At 38.5% G+C, this 17799-nt stretch overlaps 1 protein-coding gene across 3 annotated transcripts in view; it reads right to left on the reverse strand.

Annotated features, from left to right (window-relative positions):
- The window catches only part of kcnn1b (potassium intermediate/small conductance calcium-activated channel, subfamily N, member 1b), a 79238-nt gene that overhangs the window by 26480 nt on the left and 34959 nt on the right, over positions 1 to 17799 (reverse strand). For all 3 annotated transcript variants that reach the window (XM_049485908.1, XM_049485909.1, XM_049485910.1), the window contains 3 exons: positions 16833 to 17285; positions 5950 to 6045; positions 4026 to 4444 (listed from right to left, as the gene is read on the reverse strand). In XM_049485908.1, the coding sequence (XP_049341865.1) occupies positions 4026 to 4444; positions 5950 to 6045; positions 16833 to 17285 (968 nt within the window). The remainder of the gene's footprint in view (positions 1 to 4025; positions 4445 to 5949; positions 6046 to 16832; positions 17286 to 17799) is intronic.

The following is a 17799-nucleotide window of genomic DNA, read 5'->3' on the forward strand; positions in this document are numbered from 1 at the left end:
AAAATATGTTAAGGTCAGTTTAGAGTATTTTAAAAACATCTGCATAAAAAGCCAGTGCATATTAACTTACATGAAATAAGCACATTAGCCTACAGCTTAGCACCAGCTTAAAAACACAAATTATCCACATAATAAACATATTAGTTTCACAAGTTATCCCAAATTAATGATATTTGCTTAATAACTAAAGTATATTAAGTATATTTGTGTGTATTAAGTGGAAGAGCTTATACTGCCAGCCCATATTAAGCACATTAGTGCACTGGCTTATAAATCTAGCCCATATTAAGCATATTAGCCTTAATAACTAAAGCTTATTAGTGCACGAGTTTATAAAGATTACCCAAATTAAGCACATTAGTGAATTCCCCAAAAAGACAGAGCACACATTAAACACATTACACTGAATTACTACAGTTATGTACACATATAGCTTATGCATTTTTAGCATTTTGCTAAATGGCCAACCCCCACATCAGCAGTAGTAAAAGCAGTAGTATTGTATTGTTTATTATCACTTCTATTTATTGTCCCAATAAATCAGTCCTACACACAGTACTGTACTATCTGTGCATGTTTCTGTGCTGTTTACTAACAATGCTAACCGGATTTAATGCTAACAAATGCTAACCTGGTTCAATGCTAACAGTACTAACATGGTTCAATGCTAACAGTACTATCATGGTTCAATGCTGATAAATGCTAACCTGGTTCAATGCTAAGAAATATTAACCTGGTTCAATGCTAAGAAATGCTAACCTGGTTCAATGCTAAGAAATGCTAACCTGGTTCAATGCTAAGAAATGCTGACCTGGTTCAATGCTAACAAATGTTAACCTGGTTCAATGCTAACAAATGTTAACCTGGTTCAATGCTAACAAATGCTAACCTGGTTCAATGCAAAGAAATGCTAACCTGGTTCAATGCTAACAAATGCTAACCTGGTTCAATGCTAACAAATGCTAACCTAGTTCAATGCTAAGAAATGCTAACCTGCTACAATGCTAACAGTACTAACATGGTTCAATGCTAAGAAATGCTAACCTGGTTCAATGTTAACAACGCTAACCTTATACTTAAAGTAGTACTGTTACAAATAATGAGTTTATTTGATTAAATTAATCAAATAAATTATTTGATTATTAAGACTAAATTCTAAAGTCTTTGGTTAACTGTTTTTGTAAATGTTTTAAAATCAGAATGTTTAACTGGAACGCAGTCAACTCGAGCGTGACAACATTTCCAGCTCAAACATCCAGAGTAAATAAAACACAGCATAAGTATATTAGCGTCAATGGCTAACTCATATTAGGCACATTAGCAAATGGCTGACATAGCCTGAATTAAGTGTATCATCTTACGAACAGTGGTGCTTGAATGTTTGTGAACCCGCTAAAATTTTCTAGATTTTTGCTTATATATGACCTAAAATAAGTCCTAAAATTAGATAATGAGAACCCAGTTAAACAAATGAGACAAAAATATAATACTTGGTCATTTATTTTTTGAGGAATATATTATATCCATATTACATATTTGTGAGTGGCAAAAGTATGTCAAACTCTAAGATTAGTAGTTGGTTTGAAGATAAAATTAAAGTCAGGTGTTTTCAATCAATGGTATGACAAGAACAGGGATCTATTAAAGTCTGCTCTTCACAATGCATTTTTGTGGAAGCCAATTTGTCATGAACAAAAGAAATGTCTAAGGACATCAGAAAAAATAGGTATTATGCTCATCAGGCTGTAAAAGGTTACAAAACCATATCTAAAGCGTTTAAACTTCAACAATTCATATTCAGACAGATTATTCAGATGTTTCCAAACAAAGCAAATTTAAGATCATTGTTACCCTCCAGAGAAATGGTTGACCAACATAGATCACTCCAAGAGCAAGGTACGTAAAAGTAGGCGAGGTCTTAAAGACCCCAGGGTAACTTCAAAGCAACTGAAGGCCGCTCTCACATTGGTTAAAGTTAATGCTCTTAAGTCCACCATCAGGAGAACACTAAACAACTATGTGCACGAAAGGGTTGCAGCAAGAAAGCTACTGCTTTCCAAAAAGGAACACTGCTGCCCGCCTGCAGTTTGCTAAAGATCACATAGACAAGCCACAAGGCTATTGGAAGAATGTTTTGTGGATACCAAAATAGAACTTTAAACTTTAAACTTTAATTAAAAAGCGCTATGTTTGGAGAAAGGAAAACACTGCATTTCAGCATAATAACCTTATCCCATATGTAAAACATGGTGGTGGTAGTATAATGATCACTGTTTTGCTGCATCTGGGCCAGGATAGTTTGCATTCATTGATGGAACCATACATTTTGAATTATGTTTTGATTGACGGAACCATAAATTCGGAATTATATTCTGAATCTGAATACCAGATACTGAAATCAAAGGTTTACTTACTTTTGCCACTCACGAATATGTAATTTTGGATCATTTTCCAAGAGTAATATTTTTGTCTAATTGTTCTCTTCATCTACTTTTAGAACTTTAGAAAATCTGTTCATATTTATGCAGAAATATAAACAATTTGAAGGCAAATTAGCACATTAGCTTAAACAGCTATGAGGGTTTAAGCACAAAGTTAATAAAAAAGTTTTGCATATTAAACACGTTAGATTTGCTAGTTATACAAAATTAATTACTTTGGCTTCAACAACTAAGACACATTCAGTGGATGCACTTAAATATATATATATATATATATATATATATATATATATATATATATATATATATATATATATATATATAAATGGTTATAAAACACATTAATGCATTAACATAGTAACACTGGCAAATTAAGCATATTAACTTAAACAGCTATTATCTTAGAGTATCTTAGCTACAGTCTGATACTAAAACATAAACTATAATTAACAAACATTAATCATATAAAATCATGCTATTTGGCTAACAAATCTGCATAACACACAAATATGCTTACAGGCTAAACCGTGCATCACAGAGTGTTTTTAATCCTGAAACTGACAAAACCGCGCTGAATAACGACAACAATGACAACAACAAGAGCAAAATACAAGCAAAACATAATTACAGGCCCAAGTGTTCAGTCAGTTCATACAGAAACATGGCTCTCTGTGAGGGGAATACGTCATGCCAGCTAACAACCATACCCCTTACACCTTACGGCAGCCAGCTGAATGGTATGGAATGGTGGGTGAGGAGAGCAGGTGGTTTGGATCATAATCTGGGGAAAAGAGAAGGGGAAGTGTGTGCAGAGATTAGCCACGAGGCTTGGCGTCACCCGATTACTTTAGCTCTGGCGCCCTCATCCACCTTTGGGGTCCGGATAAGCTAAGCTAAGCTACGAGCGTTAGCCTGCCGGGCCTTCACCTTCCCCCGAGATATGGGCCAAATGTATTCCCCCAGCCAGATCAGCAAGTCAGCACAAGTCAAAGGTCAAACAGATAAAAAAGGGCCTCGGGGAACGAAAAAGACAGAACCATGAGCATGAGGACAACCATGTTCTCACATGGCGTCGGATCAGTGAAAATCCCAAAATCCAAACCATAACAGACAGTAAATTAAAATTAAAATTAGCGTAACGTTTTGGACCGCTCTGAACACAGACCAGCACAGAGAAAGGAAAGAAAAGAATAAAAAATTATGGATAAAAAATTAAGAATAAATGACTCATTCAAAGACTTTGGGATCTCCAGCATGTCAGCAATGCAATGCACTGGGGAAGGAATGCATGATTGCTGTTCCGCAGAATGGGCCACCTCGAGCGACCCATCCGGACAGGCCAGACGAAGCTCGGTAAAAGTCATGGGCCGGATTTGACAGCTTTTCCACTTTTCCACGGATGAAAAAAATCAAAACAAAACACACAGACTCACTTTGGACCCCTATCCAGCAGCAATGTAGGGTGGGGGGTGGGAGGGGTAGGGGGAGGGGGGGCAAAAAACACAACAATGAACAATGTGCACCGTAAAATATGAACAATAAAAAAAACCCTGTGGACGCGGCGCCGCCCGCCGTCCGCCTCACCTTTCGCACACCCGCACTGTCCAGGCCGCTATGATCCAGGACGAGATGCTGAAGACCAGCAGGACGGTGCCCGGGCAGATGGTCATCAGGGTCTTCATGACGAAGCGCGTGTTGAAGTTGATCTTGTTGAGGGCGCCGATGCTGCGCGACGAAGCGTCCGTGAACAACTTGCTGTGGAGCAGCATGACCCGGCCGATCAGGTAGAGCCGCAGGAACATGGGGATGGACAGGATAATGTCCACGTCCGCGTCCGCCACGGACGGTGCATACGTGAAGGCCAGACGCGCCGTCCACGTGAAGACGTAGTGTCCCGGGATAGGGTGAATGGCACACACCAGCAGCTCCAGGACGATGAACAGTATCCGCTCGTAGGTCATGGCTATCCGCCAGTCGTCCGCTCCGTTATCCACCATGAACAGCTGTGGAAAGACATGGACAGGACACGGTTCAACACTGTACCTTCAATCACTCAGACAGTCACATATACCAGTTTCCTTTTTTTAAACTAAATATTTTCAATGTATTTAATGAAGTTTATTTACAAGAGTTACAAAGCTAATGAGATAATGTATATATTTTAAGTTGCACCCATTTCTTCAAAAAAATATTTTCTATTGGTAGCACTTCTCTTCTACACTGACTTGACAAGCTAGGTATTTTATTTTTATTTAGTCTATTTTTGGATATGTGTACACTATATTTGGCTTATAGTTACCAAGCCAAGTTACATATGTATTTTTCCTACAACGCAAATCAATACTGAAGTCATCCAGACTATAAAAGAACACATAAGGAATCATGTAGTAACTTGAAAGTGTTTAACAAACCAAAATACTCTGTGAAGCATTTAGGTGCACTTATCTGGGGAGCTGTTAATTTGCAGATTCTGAGGCTGGAAACTCAGATGAACTTATCCTGTACTACAGAGGAAATTCTTTCTTTTCTTTTCCTGGGGCAAGCCCGATGAGAGCCAGTTTCATCATAACATTTTTGATGGCCTTTTGATGGACTGCACTTGAGGATAGTCGAGTAGTTCTTGCTATAATATGGATTATTACATTAGAAGAGAAATTCAAGGAATTAACTCTTGGCGAGTTTAGCACAGCTGTTAACTGAAAGCCTGAATTCCAGGTGACCCTACCTCATAAAGCTGACTGAAAAAATCCAGCCAAGATGTGCCAAACTGTCATCTGAGCAAGAGGTGCTACTTTGAAGAACCTAAAATATAAAACATGTTCTGGTTCACTGAATAATTCCTTATGTTTTTCTTTATAGTTTGGATGACTTTTATTTTTTGTATTAATCTAATGTAAAATTTAAATAATAAAAAAAAAAAACACTGAATTTAATGTGTGCCCAAACTTTTGACAGGTACAGTACGTGTATCAGTATAATGTTACGTCATTATTATTTTAAGGTACCTGAATGCATTTTTAAACTAATTAGCAGAACCGTAGCAGTTCTGTTTGTGCCCTCTGACACTGTGTGGAGTGTATCCGGGAACGCCTACACAATGCAGTGTGTAATTAGGGACTGCAGTTTATCATCTGTTTAGTGAACATGTTTACAAATGGCATTCTCCGCCATTAAATAACGCTCACATGCCAATGACTGGCAGACCTTTATTGCATTATGCCTCCTATTAGCCATCAGCTAATTCCTATTAGCTCTAGGTACAATGACATTATATATCAAACCCCCTGCTCTCCATAAGAAGCTTAATGGTTTAGCAGAATGGCAGTGACACTGCAGAGCGGGCACCAGGAGCTACAATAGCCACTACATTTATTTTTGGTAATACTTCAAGTCATTAGGATTTGGCATGAGAGCCAATAGCATAATCTATTAAACTTCTCCTTCCATCTCTCTCTCTCTCTCTCTCTCTCTCTCTCTAATTGCCTCCAGAGCTGACTCGGCCACTTACCTGAATTTCTCGTGCATGATACATAATAATCAGACCGAGGAGAATTAGAGTGGAAAGGCTGATAAGGCATTTCAGTGCAAATGAATATGAGGATTCCTGTAAGAGACACAAAAAGAGAGACGTTAGTTCATTCGAAACTGTTTCTTAACAAAAGACAAGAAGACAGATCAGACCAGCTTCACACTACAGTCTGACTACACGAGACATCCTTATAACATTACATTAAATCAGTCCTGTTACACTGTAGCACTACCGTAACACAATGCATGCATTTAGTCACACACTGCATCAGTCCTGAAACAGTGTAACACTTTTGTCTCATACTACACCAGTCCTGTTACACTATAGCACTACTGTAACACTGCATTAGTGTTGTAACACTGTAACACTACTGTCTCATACTACAGCAGTCCTGTTACACTATAGCACTACTGTCTCATACTACACCAGTCCTGTTACACAATTGCACGACTACAACACTGCATTAGTATTGTAACACTGTAACACTACTCTCTCATTCTACACCAGTCCTGTTACACTATAGCACTACTGTAACACTGCATTAGTGTTGTAACACTGCAATACTACTGTCTCATACTACACCAGTCCTGTTACACTATAGCACTACTGGCACACACTGCATCAGTCTTGTTACAATATAGCGCTGCTGTAACACTGCATTAGTGTTATAACACTGTAAAACTACTGTCTCATACTACACCAGTCCTGTTACACTATAGCACTACTGGCACACACTGTATCAGTCCTGTTACAATATAGCGCTGCTGTAACACTGCATTAGTATTGTAACACTGTAACACTATTGTCTCATACTACACCAGTCATGTTACACTATAGCATTACTGGCACACACTGCATCAGTCCTGTTACAATATAGCACTGCTGTAACACTGCATTAGTGTTGTAACCCTGTAACACACCAGTACTGTTACACTATAGCACTACTGAAACACGACATTAGTGTTGTAACACTGTAACACTACTGTCTCATACTACACAAGTCCTGTAACACTACATCACTACTGGCACACACTGCATCAGTCTTGTTACAATATAGCACTGATGTAACACTGCATTAGTGTTGTAACACTGTAACACTAATTCCTCATTCTACATAATTCCTGGAACACTGCATCTCTACTGTTACACACTGGATCAGTCCTGTAGCATTACATCACTACTGTCTCATACTACATTAGTCCTGTAAGACTTTATCACTAACAATGTAACAGTGTAGCATTCCTGTACGACTGTAGCACTACTGTAACACTACATCACTACTGTAACACTGTAGCACTCCTGTAACACTGCAGCACTACTGTAACAGTGCATCACTCTTGTACGACTGTAGCACTACTGTAACACTGCATCACTACTGTAACACTGCATCACTACTGTAACACTGTAGCCCTACTGTACCACTACATCACTACTGTCTTATACTACATAAGTCCTGTAAGACTTCATCACTACTCTCTCATACTACACCAGTCCTAAAAACACTGCATCACTACTCTCATATACTGCATCAGTCCTGTAACACTACATCACTACTGTCTCATACTACATCAGACCTGCAACACTGCATCACTACTGTCTCATACTACACAAGTCCTAAAAACACTGCATCACTACTCTCATATACTGCATCAGTCCTGTAACACATCGCTACTGTCTCACACTACATCACAACCTGAAACCCTGTAACACTACCATAATACACTGCATTATTACAGTAACACTGAATTGTGTCACACACTGCATCAGTCCTGTAGGACTTTGTCCCTACTGTCTCATAATACATCAGCACCGTAACACTGCATCACTACTGTAACACACTGGATTTAACTTTAACATCACTGCTGACACACTGCAGCACTTCTCTCTTATGCAGCTTCAGTAATGTCACATACTGCATCACCATGGTAACATACTGCATCTGTACCAAAACACTGCTTCACCACTTAAATGTGGTTAAATTATAAATGTAACTCTGCATCACTACTGTCACACAGTGCACCAGTCCTGTAACACTGCATTACTACTGTTGCACGCATCATTCCTGTAATACTGCATCACTACTGTTGCACACAGCATCAGTCCAGTAATACTGCATCACTACTGTTGCACACATCATCAGTCCTGTAATACTGAATCACTACTGTTGCACACAGCATCAGTCCTGTAATACTGCATCACTTCTGTTGCACACAGCATCAGTCCTGTAGTACTGCATCACTACTGTTGCACACAGCATCAGTCCTGTAGTACTGCATCACTACTGTTGCACACAGCATCAGTCCTGTAATACTGCATCACTACTGTTGCAAACAGCATCAGTCCTGTAATACTGCATCACTATTGTTGCACGCATCAGTCCTGTAATACTGCATCACTACTGTTGCACACAGCATCAGTCCTGTAACACTGCATTATAACTAAAACAACGCATCTATACTGTCAAGTGCTAACGCTTCAGAATAGTTACACAACATCCGTACTGTAACACACTGAAACATTTTAATATTGTATACCTTACACAGTAACAGTTATTTAATAGTTAGTATATGTTCAAACACACATATTTTGATCACACAGTTAACATATAATTGCATAACCATAAATATATCTGAACATTAAACTACACCTTTTATAGATTGCTATAAAGTATTAAACAGTTTCACATTTGTTTCATTTTCATGACTGAACATGACAGAGACTACAGAGAAATTAACTTGTCTTTTAAAGGGTCAAAAGGGTCCATATCACAGAAAAGTGAAAAGCAGTCTATAAAAAAAAAAAATTAATTGTTTAATTGTTAAAACACCAAATACCATGTACCATACGATGGCCTCTTAAGTCCTACAGCAGTTTTTAAATTCAGTTGAAATTAATGACCATTATTAACCAGAGGTGGAAAAATTTAAATTTAAAATGTACTTTGAGTAAAAGTTTCATAGTTACTTTTAATTATTTGATGTAAAAAAGTAAAAACAAATCATAAATTAAATATTTTTAATGAATTATTATTGCAAATAATAATACTTCATAAAACATTTTCAAGAAGAAGTGGCATAGGTTTCTATGATCCATTTTTTTTCTTTACTGTTAAAAAGTTATGGTCATATAGGTGACTATAAACCGTATTTTTATAGTTTTACAGGTCATTATTATTTTTTAACTTGCCATTGCTTTGCTTTAACTGCTATTTACATGTTTTTATTTTACATTTAAGCAGATTGTTTAATGTTTCCAATAAAAACTTTAGGAATTATCATGAAAAACATGAAATCATACAAAAAAACTGTTGGTTGGCGCATGCGCAGTGCCGTAAAGAAGCACATATCGATGGGTAGCATAACTCGACAGAACACCGGTTCCCCCGAACACAGCTGATTTACACAGCGTCTCTCCCGCTAACTGTAATAAACACTGCTGGAAAAAAGTTCAGCTGCGCTGCCATGGAGAACAAAACGCATTTTTTTTTTTATTCAGACAATTTTTTTTGTTTTTTTTTTCCCAGCATTAAATTTTTTACTAAGTAACGGGGAGTTTTCCAATGTAGTGAAGTAAATTATTTGTCTCAAAATGTACTTGAGTAAAAGTAAAATTACAAATTACTCATAAAATCTGCTCAATTACAGTAATTTGAGTAAATGTAATTCATTACTTTTCACCTCTGTTATTAACCCACATAAACATAATGAATGGGAATATGGAAACTACATATGAGCACTGTGCAGAATGTTGGTGCTGTAAGCGTCAGTGTGCAGCAGATGTGTTGGTGGTTCTGGTTCTGCATGAGGAGAACAGGCTGGGAGCGCTGTCCCGCTCTGCCTTCTTCTCTTCGGATGACATTTCTCTCTAATAGCATCAGTGCAAATGAATGTCATTGAAGCGTCTGGTCGTGCCGGTATTCTGGAACACGCCGTGCCGCTCTGCATTGGACTCTCCCTCATGACTGAAACTCACCCCGGAGGGTCTAAAACTAACGCCGTCCCGCAAACACGCTGCAGACGACAGGAGTGGCAGGAGGACGGGAAGCGGCAGACAGTTCTGAACTGAGGAGATTCAGCGCTACTCTAAAAACAGCAGCTCTGGAAAACAGTTCCTTAAAGGGAAAGCTTAGTGAATAATCAGACTGATCAGAACTGATCTCTGACCCCAGGCCCAGTTGATCGAAAATATTAGGTACCTGATGTGTGTTTCTTTAGTTTACAACAGGAGATGCTAAGCTAATGCTGGTAACACGCACTGGACTGGTACAGTGTCAGTCTTATCTCTGCAGAAAACCTACAACAGCATCCATCTCTCAGACATTTTTTCAGAACTCCTTCTGATTTTTATAAGTTTGGTAAGCAAGCACAATTTAGTTTGGTAAAGGGTGGGGTTTAGAACACAGATTGAGATTAATGTGTCTGTTAAATTGCATACATTTGGTGTAGCTGGTTTTAGTTTCACACATCAGTTTATCGAGCAGCAGCAGTGATGGCAATAGTTACTAGCTGAAGTAATTATCTAGCTAATAAATCAAGTTAAACTGCACCTGAACAGCTGTTTAGCTCAAACGTAAGGAGTATATTTGATAGTCTGATCGAATTAAAGTATGATCACTTAGTTGGCAAAAACAAACTGCTCCAGAGTAGTTTTGGAAACGGGCTGAATCCATTTCCTCTTCCGGGTCTCATGGGATTGTTTTGGTTTCACCCCTTCCCAATTGAACCGCACCAAGAGTGCAAACAAACCTGATTTAGCACTGATAGGTTTGTAGAAACGTGTGCACTGGACAGTGAGCAATTTATAATTAGCACAGCACTGCTGAGGTAAATGTACTGTGCTTTGTTGGTTTGTCTGCTGGAGTTAAAACCTGTTAAAACTGTGTCTGTGTTCTGTTTCTGGTATTCAGCCTTTGGCTAGATGTTTATTAGCTTAGCATCTCCCATTATAAGTAAAAGAAGCACAAGTCAGATACATGTCACAAACATGTTTAGCTGATTGACTGAATCTGTAGTTTTGTTTTTTAGCATTTTATTATAATGGTAGCCACTATTTTGCATGTGTATGTTGGTAACAAACATAACTGATTATTGATTTTTTCAGATTCAGGCAATTAGCCAAGACATGTTTGGTATCTGACTTGTGTATATATTTTTTTTTTTTACAACAGGGGATGCTAGGCTAATGATGCTAACAAGTAGTGGATCTCTTATCTCTGTAAACAGGAATCAGGGATGAACTCAAATGATAACAGTGTTGGTTTATTGAAATAATAGTAATTTAAATGGCGTTGAATATAAATCTAAATTGTTCTTTTTGTGTCTTATTTCTCTCTGTAATCTTTTAACCTTGTTTTTGTCACTTTAGTCTGAAAAATGTCAGAATTGCCAACTCAAACATGTCCACATGGAATGTAAATCAGATGCAAATTAATTATGTAAATATGTTATTAAATTTAAACACTATAAAGTGACAATAACAACTCGAGGCATGTAAAGGTTAAGGGGGCTGTGCCAAGCGCTCAGCATTAAAACAGGATGCATCTGGAGGACAGAAAGGAATGATGTAATTAAAATCTAATTACATTCCTGCGTAACGGAATTTTCCTTCACGGAAGACGGACGCCTCGGCGCGGGACGGATCCCGGAGGTTTTAGATGTGGATCTGTATCCCAGTAAAAAGCTTTCCTAATTTTAGTGCAGTAACGGTCTGCGTGGTCAGCGGCGGCCGTGTCCGGTGACTTACGAGCGTTACATTAGACGAGGACACTTTGCCTATCTGGCTCTTAACACAGATGAGCTTGTTAACGTCCTTTAAATAATTGAGTGAGACTATAATTAAGAGCAAGTTCTCTCGGCCGGCTTTGATTCAGCGGGGGTGGAGTTAGCACACGGCAGAGCAGGCCCAGTTCCCTCAGGGCAAGACCGGCTGATAATATTGACCAGCTCATTATATTGACCGATACTAATTATTAGAGCTATACGAAATGAACAAAATTAATATCATAATATATTTCTTAATTATAGTCAATACGTCATATCAATTCCGATATCAATATACCGGTAAGTATTGATTGCCCACAACAGATACAGTCTTTACCTACAAACACTTTAGAAAACTGTAATGTGATCTGCAGTAACAGATGATGTAAATAATGTACATATATATATTAATCATATTTATTCTGGTATAAATGTATAGCTAGGTTCAGGCCAGGTGTTGGGCCAGGTTTTAGGGTGGGTTTAGGTCAGGTTTTAGGCTGAGTGTAGTGAGGGATTTAGTCCAGAATTTGAAGTGGGTTTAGGTCAGGCTTTCGGCTGAGTATATGAATAGATTAAGTCCAGTTTTTGGGTGGGTTTAGGACAGGTTTTGGGCAAGGTATAGGGCTGGATTAGGCCAGGTTTTGGGGTGGGTTTAGGTCAGGTTTTGGGCTGAGTATAGTGATGGATTTAGTCCAGGTTTTAGAGTGGGTTTAGATCAGGTTTAGGGCTAAAAATAGAGTTTTATACCAGGTTTTGGAGTGGATTTAGTATAGGTTTCGGGGTGGATTTAGGTCAGGTTTTGGGCTGAGTATAGGGATGGATTTAGTTCAGGTTTTTGGGGTGGGTTTAGGTCAGATTTTGGGCTCAGTATTGTGATGGATTTAGTCCAGGTTTTGGGTCAGTTCAGGTCAGGTTTTGGGCTCAATATTGTGATGGACTTAGTCCAGGTTTTGCAGTGGGTTTAGGTCAGGTTTTGGGCTGAGTATGGGGTGGATTTAATCCAGTTTTTGGCGTGGGTTTAGGTTAGGTTTTGGGCTGAGTATAGGGATGGATTTAGTCCAGGTTTTGGCGTGTGTTTAGGTTAGGTTTTGGGCTGAGTATAGGGATGGATTTAGTCCAGGTTTTGGCGTGGGTTTAGGTTAGGTTTTGGGCTGATTATAGGGATGGATTTAGTCCAGGTTTTGGCGTGTGTTTAGGTTAGGTTTTGGGCAGGGCATAGGGATGGATTTAGTCCAGTTTTTGGCGTGGGTTTAGGTCAGATTTTGGGCTCAGTATTGTGATGGATTTAGTCCAGGTTTTGGGTCGGTTCAGGTCAGGTTTTGGGCTGAGTATAGGGATGGCTTAGGTCAGATTTTGGGCTCAGTATTGTGATGGATTTAGTCCAGGTTTTGGGGTGGGTTTAGGTCAGATTTTGGGCTCAGTATTGTGATGGATTTAGTCCAGGTTTTGGGTCAGTTCAGGTCAGGTTTTGGGCTCAATATTGTGATGGACTTAGTCCAGGTTTTGCAGTGGGTTTAGGTTAGGTTTTGGGCAGGGCATAGAGATGGATTTAGTCCAGTTTTTGGCGTGGGTTTAGGTTAGGTTTTGGGCTGAGTATAGGGATGGATTTAGTCCAGGTTTTGGCGTGTGTTTAGGTTAGGTTTTGGGCTGAGTATAGGGATGGATTTAGTCCAGGTTTTGGCGTGGGTTTAGGTTAGGTTTTGGGCTGATTATAGGGATGGATTTAGTCCAGGTTTTGGCGTGTGTTTAGGTTAGGTTTTGGGCAGGGCATAGGGATGGATTTAGTCCAGTTTTTGGCGTGGGTTTAGGTCAGATTTTGGGCTCAGTATTGTGATGGATTTAGTCCAGGTTTTGGGTCGGTTCAGGTCAGGTTTTGGGCTGAGTATAGGGATGGCTTAGGTCAGATTTTGGGCTCAGTATTGTGATGGATTTAGTCCAGGTTTTGGGGTGGGCTTAGGTCAGGTTTTGGGCTGAGTATAGGGATGGATTTAGTCCAGTTTTTGGGTCGGTTTAGGTCAGGTTTCAACCAGGTTTTAGGACTGGTTCAGGTATAGATTTGAGATATATTTTTGACTGGTAAAGGATTGGTTTCTGCAATTATTTGGGCCCCTTTTGGATCAGGCTGGACTTTGCATACAAACTGAACTTGGCCAAGCTTGGGTTTATTTTCTATGGTGTGACAATTAATCTAAGTAACAGGTTTCTTAGACTATTTTTTAAACGAATAAATCTAAAGTGTTTTTTTATCTAGGACCATTTAACAAGAACCAATTATGAATTCAAATGGCTCTTTGAGTGGCAGTGGGTCTATACAGAACAACTTCACTAAAAAGAACTACAGTAACTGATAGCTGAGATGGATCTGTTGTATAAACAGAGAATAAACAGACTGCTCCATCACCGCAGATGCGAGTACTTTTGCTGGCCTTATTGATTTCTAACGCACTTCCAACATCCCGTATTACCAGAGTGGATTAGTCACTTAAAGCTGATCTATATTTACTGCTCAATTTGGGGGTTTAAAAGATTCCCTTGATGATGTGGATCCAGACACTTTCAACATCCTTTCACTCTAAAAGGCATCCTTCATTTCCCTCTGCGGGACAGAATGGAAAACGCCAATAAATAAATTAAACAGTGTTTCTCACATTTCCTTTAGCTTTCATTTAATTGCAGACAGTATGAACCTAAGGTATGTCAGGTTTTATCTGCGCAATGTTATATTATTTATTAATATACATCCATTCCTGCATTTTTGACCTGCCACACATTCCAAAAAAGAGGGAACAGGAAAAAGTAACGGCTAGAAATTAGATAAAAAAACTAAATAATCATGTCATTTTTAAATTATTTAGATGTTGAGACATACCTTGCTACTAAGAATTAGTTGTTTTATTCTGTAAACTACGAACATTTATCCCAAAATACAAATACAAACATTGCCATATAGAGCATCTCGGCTGAAACACAAAAAACATGCAGAGCAAATAATGTAAAGAAAACAATTTCATATTTATAAAGTTTTAAGGGTTCAAAAATCAATATTTGGTGGAATAACCCTGGTTCTTAATCACAGTTTTCATGCATCTTGGCATGTTCTCCTCCACCAGTCTTACACACTGCTTTTGGATAATTTTATGCCACTTCTCGTGCATAAATTTAAGCAGTTCAGTTTGGTTTGATGACTTGTGATCATATATCTTCCTCTTGAATATATTCCAGAGCTTTTCAATTTGGTCAAATCAAAGAAACTCATACTTTTTGAGTGGTCTCTTTTTTTCCAGAGTTGTCACTTGCTTCTTTAAATGGGCACTAAACCACCTGTTTTTTGCTGGAAAATTGAAAAAAAAAAAAAGTTTGGGAGGAGCACTGGGTGATGTATGGGTTTAGAGGCAGGGCAGGAAGGAGAGATGATTGGCTGAGCTGCAGCAGCAGTTTGTCCCTGATAGCAGATGGTTGGCATTACTGATATTTTTTTTTTTAAAGGTTAGGAAATGCTTATTAAAGATGTAGGCAGGACTGATATGTTTAAGGGATTCATTTCAGCTATTTATGAAAAAAAAAACTTTATTGTCCATACTTTTATGGAATGTATTGCAGGAATTGATGTTTACAATGGATGTAAACTAAGTTGAGGAGAAAAAAAAAAGTATATATGGCTTGTACTCTCTGCAAACAAATATAATTAATGGATTTTCCATTGAATTACATTTTCCACATTGTCCCTCCGATTTATGGTTGTATTTTTTTCACATGACTGCATGTTTAGAGTTTTATATATTTAAAAATAGTACATAGGCATATCATTGTGTCTAAATAATATAGATTTTTACAATGGCACTATTGGTGGTATTTCCGCACCAACTCCAGCTAACTCCAGCAGGATGGTGTTTGAGATATGCTAATTCTTCAATTACGGTGTTTCTACATCATAATTTCCAAAGTATCACCCAGATCTACAGCATTAGCATAAAAAACACATTACTGCATGTACAGTATGGGTGTAGTAATATATACAGTACACTTACAGTACTGGTGCTGGGTTTGAATATCTGAATATATATGTGTATAGAGAGCTCTAGAATGGATGTTTTTTTTTAAGTAGGTGAGATATTTAAATATGCAAAGGTGTGTCAGACTAGCCCCAGACGCGGCTTAGAAGCCCCAGACTGCAGAGGGTTAAGTTGCAGTTACTGTTACAGCTGGGGTCAGAGTTAGGGTCAGAGTTTCTGCTACCATTACAGTGTTAGTGTTATATTAGCAGTTATCCACAGATGAGGTCGTTTACAGTTTCAGTTATACAGTAAATAAATAAAGTATCTCTGCTAAAGATCGTGACCAGTGAAAAAATAAGCAGTACTTAAGTGTCTTCGACATCCGATACATATATACAGATACGTCTGTGGAGTCAGAGAGCAGAACTGTACAGTCAGATGGACGATATCAGTCCCTATCTTTCTCTAGGCTCCACTTTTGCATGGATTAATGAACGACAAAGCAAGTAAACCAAGTAAATCACTTTTATACAAACATTTTCCTTGTTTTCTTGTGGCATTACAAGTGCAATTAATTTAAAACAGGCTTTTTGTGCAGATTAAAGACTGTATAGATTGATAAACTGGTGTGTAACAAGTGTTAAAATACATCTTATCAGCATATCATATCAATTTACGTCCAGCAATAATTCACTATTTCAGGATAAAAATAGGAACAGTATGTAAGGTAATAGGGAATCATTTGTTGTTAATCGCAAAACAAATTAATTGCGAATTTTGGCAAATTGCGAATCTCAAAAATAAATAATTTAGCAACAGTCAAGCAAATAAGAACGGAAAGCTCAGGCACTAAAATGCACAAAATTTGATGCACATTATTAGCACAAATAAACACAGCAATATGACAAATAAATTAAAATAAATTAAAATCTGGAGCATTCCTATTATTAACACACACAATCCCTCACTGATATGCGTTTTCTGTGATATGGGCCCTTTAAACCAATAACTAAGTCTGTCCAATAGGAGAAGAGCTTCAATGTAGATTCTCTGGGAACTTGTTTAGGACGTGAGTCCCATGTGTATAAGATGCACACTAGTCCCTTACCTTTGTGTAAACCCCCCAGGAGAGCTCGGTCTCCGTTACCATGACGACGATGCCAAACATCCCGAAGATCAGGGCGTAGTCGCTCAGGCGCTTGCGCTTCTCGAACAGCGCCCTCCTGTGGCCGAGTTTGTAGCCGATGTCCTTGTTCCTCTTTTGAGGGGCGTTGCTCCCGCCCTCTCGCACCAGGCTCTCGCGGGACGCCTTGCCCGGATCGTCTCCGTTGCCCTTGGACACCACGACCTCGAGGCCGGAGGTGTGGAGGGTCTGCAGGGGCTGCGTCTCCGAGTCCAGATCGGCCAGGTTCCTCCGGGACGCCCCCAGGCTGCTCAGCGGTCTCACCACGCCTCCATTGTACTTGCAGCTGTTCATGGCTATCTGAGGGACCGGGGGGCCGCTGGGGGACAGCGAAGACCGCGACCAAGCATGGCTCAGCCTGCTGGCATCTGGACTCACCTGCAGAACACAAACACAGATATTAATATTATTATATTTATTATTATTATTAGCAGTAGTAGTAGTAGTAGTAGCACAATGATGTAGATATACATTTTTAGGTATGGGGAATATATTTCTAATATAATATCACAATATTTTAGGTATTTTTTAAGAATATACTACTGCAACAAAATAAATGTTAACATATAAACGTTTACATATAGTGTAACAGTTTTAAACAGACATTGTCAATATTTATTAAACAAAAGTAGCTTACAAACATTTGGTATGAAATAATAACATAAGAAAATCATGCAACATAAAATAATTTACTATAACAAAAACAAATGCCCTAATATTTAGTGCATGCATATGAACTACAAACATTTTACAATTATACAAAAAATTTTACCACAATTTGGATTTTTTTTATCTTTTCAAAAATTATGACAATACAATTTGGCACATCCCTAGTGGGCAACATGGTAAAAATATTGTATCACAACATTTAAAGGGATTTTCACAATACACA

The sequence above is a fragment of the Astyanax mexicanus genome, chromosome 12 (genome assembly GCF_023375975.1).
Source record: "Astyanax mexicanus isolate ESR-SI-001 chromosome 12, AstMex3_surface, whole genome shotgun sequence".
NCBI lineage: Eukaryota > Metazoa > Chordata > Actinopteri > Characiformes > Acestrorhamphidae > Astyanax > Astyanax mexicanus.